Genomic DNA, 12,062 nt, shown 5'->3' on the forward strand with positions numbered 1-12,062 from the left:
TTTGGTTTATTCTAATTATTCTAATTCTAATCTATACACACAGTTTCATTCCCCACCCCCCAACAGGCCAGAGTCTTGATTACTAGAAAGCAGGGAAATGACAAGCAACATTAGAAAGCTTTAAATATTTAGGTTTTAACCTTGAAAGGTCAGGCTGACTTCTGTGGTCGAAACGTGACCTCCCTCTCAGGTATTGCAGCTTAAACAGATATGCAAATCTTCATGGCATGAAGTTTTCAGCATCTGTGGAAACAACCCATATATGAACTTTTGATCAAGACCAGATGAGGAAAAATGTGGTCAAATAGAAACCATCCATCCCAACGTTAAAAAACATGGCTGGCTTACAGTTGGAGCAACAAATGTTAAATCAACTAAAACTAGGCCAAAATTCCATCATGCTTCATTCATGAGTAATAATGCAGAGGCATAACAAACAAAAACCAGAAAGCTCCATATTCTCAGGTTGATTCCAATAAAGGGAACAAGCCCAATGGCCTGCACATACTCTGTGCTGCCTTGGAAGCCACTGTGTGGTAGATTCAGCACAGGAAGAAAGAGCTTCAAGTCTTCATAGCACAAAACGAAAAGTGGGCTGAAAGGTGTGTTAAAATCTTTCATTGCTCTGGGTCTGGAGCACAACTGCTTTGTTACATTATGGTTTGTACTGTGTTGAGCATCCTGATGAATAACTACATACCCTCTCCGACAGGAAGGCCTCGAGTCCAATGCATCAACTTCTGGAGCGTTCCAAAAGGGCCACACCACTGGGTGCATCCCCTGAGGCAGCCTGGACACAAGGCCGGGTGCCCAGGGGCAAACAGGATACTGGGGAGCATGGTGTGAACATGGCATCAGGGTGGTGTCACACCATGAGGTAGGTGCTGTAACCTCATGGCAGAGATGGGATCACCACATCAAGGCCTGAAGGAGCGAGGTGAGGGACAACCTGTCCACAGAACCACAGCAGGTCACCACCACCAGTCCCCACCACACACCAGGCCTGGCAGCCATGCCATGAGGCCACAAGCCCTGTGGCCACCATAGTATCAGTCGAGGCCTGCCAGGTAGTGACACATCCTAGGTCGAACCTCACACCTCCTGCCCCAAGCCCGCCCAGGGGGCGCCTTCTCTGGACCACCTCCAGCCCCCTACCCCCACCTTGCCCTCGGCGCTTGGGGGCACGCACTGGGCCTGGCCCCGAGGAGGCCGCACTGCGCCGGCGCGGAGCCGCGCGGGAGGCGGAGCCGCGCAGCCGTGCGCAGGCGCCTGGCGCATGCGCGCCGGAGCCCCGCGCTGGGCTTGTCGTTGCAGCTTTAAGAGGGTTCGCGGCCTGGCGGGTCCGACTGCCCCCCCCCCCTCCGTTCCCCTGCCGCCCCGAGGGAGCCGCCGGACCCCCCGCGCCAGCCCCCTCCTGCCGCAGCACGGCGCGGGGTCGGCCTCGGCACCCCGCGGAGCCTCCCCGCGGCGCCCCCCGAAGGAGGGGGGGGAAGGCTGAGAGGGAGTGACCCCCGCGGCCCCTCGGCCCGGGCTGGGACAGCTGAGGGGGGGGGCGCAACATGGCGGAGGCCAAGGAGGAGGGGCCCGGCCCCCGCGGCAGGGTGAGTGGGGGGCGCGAGGGGAGGTCAGAGGGGAGGGGTCAGGGGGTGGGATCAGGGCGGGAGGGGGCCGGGGCGGCCGCGGGGATGCGGCGTGCGAGGCCCCGCGGCTCCCGCCGCTGTCCAGGGCACTAACGGGCAGCCCCGCTGGGCAAGGGGGGGCCAGCAGCCAGAGCCGGGGTGCGAGATCCCCTTCCAGCCCGGGAACAGGCGGCCCCCCGCCGGTGCGCGGCCGCTGCCTGCTCGCTGCAGGCCGGCGAGCAGCGCTGTCCCCGCTGGCCTCCCAGCCACGCTGCCTCTCAAGGTTTCTTTAGTTTGTTCTTAGTTCTCCATAAGGTCTGTGCCCAGGCATCGTTATTGTAAGCATCTTGACATCAATAATAAACTAACAGCTAACTAGGATCCATCGTCACTGACTATCTCCTGGTTTAAAACACAATGTCCTTGCTGCTCTCTTTAGTTAATCTCAATTGTCCGTCTCAAACCATGGTCAGCCAAGATGGCAGTTTTCATCCAGTCTTAGGCACTCACGTTAATCCTGAGCCTTGGCTCGGCATTGTCACAGCTTGGTCTGTAAGCACAGTGAACATACTCGTCTGCTTGAAGAAATACTTCATCTTCTAAGCAAATGGAAGGATATTTCTGGCCCACACCTTGTAGCATCTGAAGGAGAATAAGGTTTTAAGCAGTGCTCAAAATAATCTTAATAAGAAGTCACATCCTCTTCCCTGTATGTATGCAACTTCCAAAGGGAAGCTTTCTGACAGGGGTGAGGTTAAATCACACTTGTAGTTGTGTGGAAGACTCCATTGTCCACATCAAGACTGAGCTGTCCAGTTCCCTTTTCCCAAAGATGAAGAAGTTTTCCCATTCTCCACCACTGAGAAAGACAAGAACATGAGCTCAAGTTTTCCTTTCCTATGTGCAAGAGAAGTTTAATCTGCTGAGTTTATTTCAGGGAACATGAGACTTGTGATTGCAGCGATGCTAACTTGCTATACAGAGCGGTTGATCTTCCAGCATATAACTGGAGGAGCTGCACAGATGTTGCTTGACTGCTGGCCAGTTGTGGACATGAACATCATGAGCAAGCTGTCTCAGAACCATGTCTTTCTTTTTGCACCTGTTTATGAGCAAACCCAGTGAATTTGTGGAATTTCTCATAGGTGCTACATAAATGCTTAAGTCTTTGGAAGTTCAAAATTTGGGCTGTCTGTAAGAAGTTGGAAGCTAAATGGCTGCACATAGGACAATAACTCAGAACCTGAAGCTGAACTTGTTTCCCAGTCACTGAAATGGATATACAGAAGCTCCTTTATACCCTGAGGGTCAGTCAAGCATTGGAACAGGTTGCTCAAAGTGGTGGGGTGGTCTCTGTCCCAGTGCCTAGTGGTCTCTTTGTTCCCATTGCCTTGATGTGCTCAAGTTACCCATCATGTTACCTGGTACTAGCAGTGGAAGAAAAGAACACTGCCTTTTTTTTTCTCAAGCTTGCCAGTTATTTGCTGAGGAATCACAAAAAGAATCACCAAGTTAATATCATCTTCACTGATCTCTGGGAAAAAAACAAACATTTCTCAATGGGTTGGCCAATTATCCACTGGGCTGGAGGTCAGTCTTCATCACTTACTGCTCCATGTGCCCCTGTACATGATGGTGGTTGTCACTGACGTTGTTCTTGACTCCTGCAGAAGCAGAGAACTTCTTTAGTAAAATTTAGGGGTAATCCAAGAAAGTGGCAGTTGCCTCAGGCAAGTTAGTAAGGAAAAAGGAAACACAACTTGCCAGTCTAGCTTGAAGGAAAATACCTTCCTGGTCCCAAGTCTGCCAGGAAGGTTAATCTTTGCTCTTCCAGGAAGGCTCCTGTGAGATTTAAATAGTTAGCACCAGGGCACTGCATTCTATCAGTCTGTGATCTTCAAAGTCTGGGAGGTGAATTTTTTCATCTCCTATCCCAACCCAAAACTAGTTTGTGCACCAAAATGTTTTTGAGGAATGTGGGAAGCAGTGAATCCTTTCTGGCTGCTTGAATGAACGATGGAACCTGTGAAGAATGAGATTAATATACTGTAAATACAACACACTTGGGTGTCTTCCATTAAAGCCATAATTAATGAGGTCCTGGAAGACCTTCATATCCCACTTTTCTTTCCCATAGTGTTCTATAGGAGGTCATGATGCTGGACTCCTCAAAATCATAGAATCATCAGGTGCTTTTAGTTGGAAGGGACTTTAAAGATCACATAGTACAAATCCCCCTGCCATAGGCAGGATACCTCCTGCTAGATCAGGTTATTCAAGGCTGGTTTTGAACACTTCCAGGCTTGGAGCCTCCACAATTTCTTTGAGCAACCTGTTCCAGTACCTCCCCACCCTCATGGGGAAGAATTGTTTCCTAATATCTCACCTCCAGCTTCCCTCAGTTTGAAGCCATTAGCCCTTGTCCAGTCACTCCCTGCCTTTGTAGTGTGCCTGACCCTGTCCCTAGGGAATAATGATTAGCATAGTGGAAGTCAATTCTGAAATTACTCCAAATACTCTTGATGAGGTTAGCTCAAGCTTTCTCTCGCTTACTGACTGTTGGATCCCATCATTCCTTCCAGACATTGCAACTCACATTGGCCTTCCCCTAAACAAGTCTTGGAGCAAGTTTTATGTAGTGAGTGTTCTTCAGGGCTCTCTCTCAGTGACTGACTGTTCAGATCATTTCCATCATCCATGTCACAAGTGTTGTAAGAGTATAAAAGCAGTGCTCTTGCACTTCACTCCTGGTTTTGTTCCTAACATTTATTCTACAATCATCTCAGCTCTTCAAGTAAGGCTTCTCCAGCAGAAAATACCTCATCCCGGGCATATTAGTGGAATTGTTTGTGCTCTCCATGTCTGTCTGTGTTCTGCCTTCCCTCCTGTAATAGAAAGAAAATTGTGCTCCCACAGGGGGAGAAGAGGGAGTTGGGTAGAGTACACCTGAAAGGTTGGAGTTTTTTCATTGGTTGTCCAATGGAAGCATGGAAAAGAGATTGAGCAAGAGTCAATCTGGGAGAATAACTCGAGGTTAAAATAAACTGTCATTGGAAAGGTCCAGTGGAGTGTTTCATGAATGCTGTGCATGTGAGGTGGTGATGAGCTAATCCTTGCATGCTGCTGATCCCAGGAGCATTTACTCTATTTCTAGAAGCTCGTACCAGGCTGAAGCAAAAAACCCACATGGCAGCTGAGTTGGAAAGAGGTGGAAATCTGCTGTCACCAGCTGCTCTTGAAAGGAAAAGGGAGACCAGTTTGAGTGTCACACTGGTGCTAACCTCATGACCTAGAATAGGTGACTTGTGTTGCCATACTCTCTTCCTTTGACTCTGGAAGTGCTACTCAGAAATTTCCAAGGGAAGTAAAACTTTCCCAAGACAATAACTTTGCTTTGCAGAGCTGGTACTGATCCAAAACCTGCATGATGTGTTCTTACTGTACTTGTGATGTCTTCAGCTTTGGTTGCCACATTTGCTGCCTGTTTCAGGTGTATCTGTTCAATATGAAAAGTAGCTTGAAGTATTATTACTGGGCTTACATGTACATTAGATAGTTTTAATGTTGGGGTTTTTTTTTCCTCTCATACTCTTAATGTTTTTAGTTAAAAATGTATGATAATCAGTTGTCATTCTAACCAAAGCTGACTACAGCAGATTTTTGGTAATTGAACCAAAACTTTAATCTTACATTTGGTCTCTTTCCCTTTTGATAGCTGCTCCAGATTCAGAGAAAGGTTTAAAGTCTTCTGAGAGCTTGGAGAGCCTCAAAAATCTGAGTCTTTGATCCAGAGTTAGCTCAGTTCTTGGATGTGAGAGCCATCAGGATTAGCAGTTATTGAAGACCCAATCTTTATGGTTCAGATTTTGCTGCCCACAGGGTGGTCAGAAAGGCCAACCTCCCTGAGAGGGTGGTGCAGGAGAACACCAGCAAGGTGCAGGAATCCTGAACTCTTCTGCAGAGTTGCCTCTGTGGGTCAGCCTGCTGTGCCTGTGCTGAAACAGTTTGCAGTCTGTGTTGTGTTGTAGGTGAGAAGTAACAGGACAAGGAGTTGGGGAAGGAGATTGTTTGCCTTACTTTCTTAGCAGTGTAGAAATGAATGTTTTCTGTTTGCAGTCACAGAATCATTTTGGTTGGAAAAGACCTCTAAGATCATCCAGTCCAACCATTCTCTAACTCCTCCAAGTCTGGTGCTAAATCCTGGCCCTCAGCACCACATCTCTGCATCTTTTAACCACCTCCAGGGATGGGGGTTCTACCACCTCCCTGGGGAGCCTGTTGCAGGTTTGAGAACCCTTTCAGTGAAGAAGGTTCTTCTGATGTCCAGCCTAAACCTCCCCTGGTACAGCTTGAGGTCAGTCTTTACTCTGGAAGCTATAGCTGTAGAAGAGTTACCCATTTGATCTCTGGGCACTTTCTGCCAAGAGATGGGAGTCTTTGAAAGACCATTTGCCCAGTCCCAGGGCAGGAGGAGTTGCTGCTGCAGGAACCTCTTCATTTCCATTGCAAAGAGAGGAAACCTGAGTCACTAACTGAATAAACTAATGTTTATTTGTCTGAATATAGGTGAGAAGAACCTGAGTCAGAATCAGCACAACTGTACAGAGTTAGTCCTCCAGGAGAAAATGTCTCCTGTTATTTTGAGTACCTTGTTTAGCTGGTTTTGAATCTTGATAGTTGTTCAGTCTAAAAAGTGAATGGGAAGATTTGCTCTTTATTAAGTGATGTTATTTGCTCAAGAAGGCTTTTATGAAACAGAGTTTAGTTAAGGCAGGCTGTTACTAAGTCTTTATGATGTTTAATATTGCCTGCTAGGATGTGTTAAGTGCTCTATGAGAAAACACAGCTTTTTAGTGGTTTCTGTCCAAAATGTCTGTCTCAGATGGGTTGGTTAGATATGCTTTAAGAAAGTTTGCCTAGGGTAAGGCAAACTTCAGCTCCATCAATTATTTGCAGGCAGAAGGATCAGGCAGACCTGGGTCAGTGTTTTTAGTGGCTTGTTGTGATAGCTGTTGGTGTCCTTGCAGACGTGTGCTGTTTGTTCATGTAACAGGGCAGCTCTTGAGCCCTTGGTGAAGGAATCACAGGAGTTTTGCTGAGGGGCTTTGATCACCTCACTAGAAGGTTTTTCTGCCTGTTTTCACAGCTGTTCAGACATTTCTTTCCAAAGAGCCTTGGAGCCTTGGATACTTGTAGCAATATCTGCAAAGAAAGTAGAAGGTCCTGTTAAGCTGCCTCTTGTAACAACCACTTCTTGCAGGAAAAGGTGGAAGCCAACCAGGGCAGCAGCTACAAATGGGACTGGAATTGTAGCCATCTTATAAAGAGGAAGTCTTTGGGAGAGCAGGAGAGAAGAATGTCATAGAACTATACAGGAATGTGGAAGAAAAGTGGAACAGGCACAACAGAAGCCTGAGTTAGGAAGGTACTTTGAAGAATAAAGTAGATCATGATTACTTTACTCTCTTTAAGGGCAGAAAGAGTGAAATAGAGGGAAGTGAATATACAGTGAGGCTCTCCAGCCTTCACCACTGATTGTTGTTGGCACTAAACTCTTAGAAGAAGGGAAAAGACTTGCAGTACCTAATGGTAGATGAGATGATTCACCAAGTGTGGGCCCATTAATGTATAAACCATTCTGTGAGGGAGGGTTGATCAGCCCTGCTGTGTTTATCAACAAGCAGAAGGTGCTGCAGTTGTAAGTTCTCCTCATTTGCATGCAAAGCCATCTTGTAGGCTTCTTATTTGAGGCCAAATTATAATGAGGAGCAGACAACAGGTTTCCTACATGTTTAACTTTCTCTAAAGATTAATCTACAGAGGTGGGTGGTTTGGGTTTGGTTTTGGGGGGTTTTTTCCTATTGGTATCATAATTAGTAGCAAGCAATTACTGCATGGTTAATTATGCTCTCAGGGGAGGCATTGAGTACAGGGATCTTTCCAAGGTTGTGGTACTGGTCCTCCACCCCAAATTGTCACCCTCCTTGATTCTTAGTTGTATGATATTAACTGGCATCCCCTTAGAAGCCATGGTGATGGGTAGCTCTATTAATGAGCTACTCAGCTTCTGAATTAAATGGTATTAAGGGGATTGTGTGCTTTGCAGAGCATAATCTCTAAATAGCTATACTTCTGAAAGCCTTGGCCCAAAGTATATGTTTGTTGTCTGAAAAGTGCTGTCTTTCTTGTGGGGTGCTCAATTGTGTACCTGAATTGAAAATACTTGGTTTGAAATGATTATTTACTGAGTATCACAGCAGAAACTTAACATCCTTATGGTAATGGACCCTGCTCTGATGTTACTGGGCTTTTTACATCCATGTAACTTCAGTACCTGAAGGAGACCTACAAGAAGGCTGGGGAGGGACGTTTTGCAAGGGCTTGTAGTGATAGGGAGAGAAGGAATGGATGGAAGTTGGAAGAGGGGAGATTCAGACTAGATACTAGAAAGAATTTCTTTCCAGTGAGGGTGGGGAGACACTGGAACAGGTTTCCCAGGGAGCTTGTGGATGCCTCTTCCCTGGAGGTGTTGAAGGCCAGGTTGGATGAGGCCTTGAGCAACCTGGGCTAGTGGAAGGTGTCCCTGCCCATGGCAAGGGGTTGGAACTAGGTGCTCTTTAAAGGTCCTTTCCAACCCAACCCATTCTATGAATCTGTGAAAATAGGAAATTTCCTGATTTCCCTTTAGTGTAACCAAAATCCCAGCGGTTGCTTGTAGTGACTTAATCAGCAATTGGGAAGTTCAGTGTGTAGCCAGGGGTAGCCAGGTTTTGAGGGGAGAAATTGCATTTTAAAAAAATAAAAATAAGCCTTTCTTGTGGATGCCTGGGTCTGTTTGCTTCAGGTGTGCTTTGTGTGTGTCTGCTAATTTGCAAAGCCCACACGTCTGGCGGGCTTCAGATCAGCAGATCAAACTCTGGTGCCTCTGCAAAAAAAACACTGCAAGGTGAAACCTTCCCCCTGTGGGGCTGCTGTCTTCTCAAAGCCTTGTAATCGTGGGTGGGATGGGAGGAGAGCTCTGATCCCCCTCTGGTTTTTGTCATTCAGAAAAAGTGAGGCACGCTCTTTAACTTTCTGTGCGTTCGACAGACTCCTCTCCCTGGCCCCATGGAGCCTGCAGCCTGGGTGGCTGTGGAAACCGTAAGGTGGGCAGGGAGGGACTGGGTTTGGAATTGGCCTGGGAATACTCAGCAAAATCAGGAATGGCAGAAAAAGGGGAAACTGCTCCCCAGGATTTCTGGTGAATCAGTCAGAATTCTCAGACTGCAGAAAGGAAAAGGGCAGCAGCGTGAGCCTGCAGCTTCTTTCCTGAAACTTAAAGATGCGTAAATGAGGTGCACGGGAAAACCTTTTCATGAACAGAAAGCCTCGAGAGAGACTGAGAAATGCCTGTCTTTGTCTTTGTACACGTACAGAGGATTGTTTGGGACTTGCCATTAAAACCCAGCCCTCCTAGTATCCATTTAATTACCCCTAGACTAGGTCAAAATTAATCTTTCAGAGGCTTGAGCGTGGCTCCGAAGCCTGCAGGATGCAGCTTGCAGGAGCTGCCAGGCTCAGTCTGTCGTGTGCGTGTGTGTCCCCCCCGCCGTGTCCCCCCATAAAGAGTGACCTGTGACCCCCCTGCCAGCAGACTGAGGGGATTGTCGGGGTGCCAGACACACGGCTGGCTGCCTGTTTGTCCATCTATCGTGGAGGTCCAGCCTGGAGCCGGGGCGGCTAGGGGGCTCTGCAGGCCCAGCTCCGCACACCCAGCTCTATGGCTCGCTTGACCCCGCCGGGTTCTCTTCCTGCCGCAGCCGTTCTTTTCCTGTAGCAGGTATCTGCAGCAGCCTGTCTCTTTGTTACCCTCTGCTCTTCCCTCCCTAGGTGCTCCGAAGGTATGAATCCGTAGCTCTTGTCTGGGTTTTGAGGGGAAAAGCAGCCCTGGGAGAGCCCGGCTGCCGAATCCTGCTTGTACGGCAGAGTTTTGCCGTCGCGGAGGTGCAGCGCGGCTGCCTGCCTGCCTGGCATCCCTCCCAGGGGTGCCATGTGGAAAAGGTCAGGGGATGCTTCCTGGGCACTGCACACCTGCTTCAAAAACATAGCAATTTAAATGATCATTTTATTTCTTTCAGTTTTTTTTAAAGGGTGTCTCCCTTTCCAGTGCAATGATTGTGAAGTGGGAGGGTTAGGCTGTGTCTGGAGGGACAAGGAAACTACAGAGAAGAAACTGAGAGTCATCTCTCACTGGTTGGAATTGCAGCTTTCTTAACATCTGCTTCCTTTCCACAGTTTGCTCATGGATGCAGTAAAACCTAGGATCCAACTTCAAAAGGCTTGCTAGAAAGACAAGTGCCTGTGTATGTGAAGCTGTTGTTTGGTTTTTGTTGTCGGTGGTTGGTTTTTTTTTAACATAAATTCTCTATTTTGTATAGAAAACAAGGTTGTAGCCTTAGGCAGCTTCTCTCTTGATACTGCACAAAAATCAGCTAGTCTCTGTTTGGATGTGTGGATGCTGTGGCAACTTTAAATGCTATTGGAGTATTTGAACAGGTTTTTTAGTTGTTTCAAATGAGCTTGTTGTATGAAAGTGTGAAAACAGCGTCCTTCTGTCACTGCTCCAGGTGCTGAGGCTGTGACACACCACTTGCCAAGGGTCCAAAACATAACTGTAAAAACAAAAATAATAGTGGTAATCCCTAGTGGAAGGATTTTTATTTAATAAAAGCAGTGCTGTCTTTATGTAAGGGGGGTGGGGGTGGTTTAATTTCAATGAAACCACATTTCTTCCAGGGATTCTCAATTTTTTCCCATCACCATTTCTGTATGTTTCATTTGCTTATTTATGCCAACCTGAGAAGGCAGAGCATGGCTTTCATAGTATCATTCAGGGTTGGAAGGGACCACAAGGATCATCTAGTTCCAACCCCCCCTGCCAAGGGCAGGGACACCCCACACTAGATCAGGCTGGACAGAGCCTCATCCAGCCTGCTCTTAAACACCCCCAGGGACGGGGCCTCGACCACCTCCCTGGACAACCAATTCCAGGCTTTGTGTGCAGTGGTGGCTCATGAGGCAGACTCCCTAAGAAAGATGCATATAAAGCAGTTGATTCTGCTGATATCAGACTTAAACTCTTCTGTCCTAAACTCTTAGGAAGTGCTCACTGCTTCAAAGAACTAAGTTAAGTTATTTTTAGCACATCATTAGTTGTTGGGGTTTTTTTTTCCCTCTGGCAAGATATTAGACAAAGTGATAGAAGGAAAGTGTTTTAAAAAGATTATATTCTTCAGTTTTGTTTTACAACTGCAAGTGTGTTTGGAGGACTGAGCAGAGGAGTTGGAGCCCAAAGTATTTTAGCAGAAAACTTTCTGGTCCTGATACTTTCCATTCTCTGGTTAACTTAATCTGGGGTACTGAGGTGCCTTTTCTGAGGTTTGTCAGAAAAGCAAGTTCCAGCTGGAGAATCAGTTCCATGTTTGCCTCTCAAGAATCCTACTAAGTTACAGATTCATAGAATGGTTTAGGTTGGAAGGGACATTAAAGATCATTTAGTTCCAGCCTTCCTGCCATGGGCTGGGACACCTTCCGCTAGACCAGGTTGCTCAGAGCCTTGTTTCCTCCTGAGATGGCATTAAAGAAAACTGGAAGATGATTCAGGAGGGGAGTAGAGGTATTTATAACTGAGCTTCAGGAAAAATAAAAGTGTGTGAGCCCTCATTTCAGGGTACAGTGCAGTTATAGGCTGTTACGGAATGAGTAATGTATTTGATAGACCTCTATCTATCTATTATCTGTTTGTGTGTATATGGCTGCACACACAAGCATGCAAACACTTCCCCCTAGTTTCCTCTCTTTGGATTTACACCATGTGGGAGAGTGCTGGTGCAGTTATCAGAAACTAGATGGTGGCTTAGATGAGACTAGATGTTAGACTAGACTTAGATGTTTGGTTTCTCAGATGCTGTTCCTGTGGAAGCTTTTGAGCACAGTCACAGATCTTCTCCTGTACCCTAAAACCTTTTAAAGGAAGAACATGTATTCAGGATCACAGAGTCACAAAGTGTTAGGGGTTGGAAAGGACCTTCAAAGATCATCTAGTCCAGCCCCAGATGATCTCTTATTTTGGTAGCTTCACAAAAGAGAGAGGAAAAGAAGCAAAACAGGGTTTGGTTTGGTTTGTGAGGTTGACCTTGTGGTTGGGATTCCTTCCAGGTAGATTGTAAATGTTTTGCAACTTGTCTGAAATATTTATGGGAGTCCCTAATGCACTCTTGCAGGTGGCCCCTGGTGCTGAAGTGCATGTTGTCATTTCTTTGAATGAAACAGTTAGAGAGACCCAGACTGCCAAAGGTATTTCTTTCCTAATAACCTGGGTTGCTCACCTACTATTAAAAAAGTTGTTATCACCAGAGGAGGAGGAATCCCTGGGGTTTGGATGTGTAAGTTAACCAGGGCTGT

At 47.0% G+C, this 12,062-nt stretch overlaps 1 protein-coding gene across 8 annotated transcripts in view; it reads left to right on the plus strand.

Annotated features, from left to right (window-relative positions):
* Window positions 1–1,307: 1,307 nt before the first annotated feature.
* LOC137451647 (zinc finger MYM-type protein 4-like) overlaps window positions 1,308–12,062 on the plus strand; it is a 53,120-nt gene continuing 42,365 nt past the window's right edge. For 7 of the 8 annotated variants that reach the window (XM_068159314.1, XM_068159315.1, XM_068159317.1 and 4 more), the window contains exon 1: window positions 1,308–1,601. In XM_068159314.1, the coding sequence (XP_068015415.1) occupies window positions 1,560–1,601 (42 nt within the window). In that variant the 5' untranslated portion in view covers window positions 1,308–1,559. Of the gene's footprint in view, window positions 1,602–11,692; window positions 11,955–12,062 lie in introns of those variants that run through there. The other variant, XM_068159316.1, reaches the window with a different exon arrangement.

Source organism: Melanerpes formicivorus, unplaced genomic scaffold, assembly GCF_026170545.1.
Source record: "Melanerpes formicivorus ecotype bairdi unplaced genomic scaffold, bMelFor1.0.p_v2 SCAF_45, whole genome shotgun sequence".
Classification (NCBI taxonomy): Eukaryota; Metazoa; Chordata; class Aves; order Piciformes; family Picidae; genus Melanerpes; species Melanerpes formicivorus.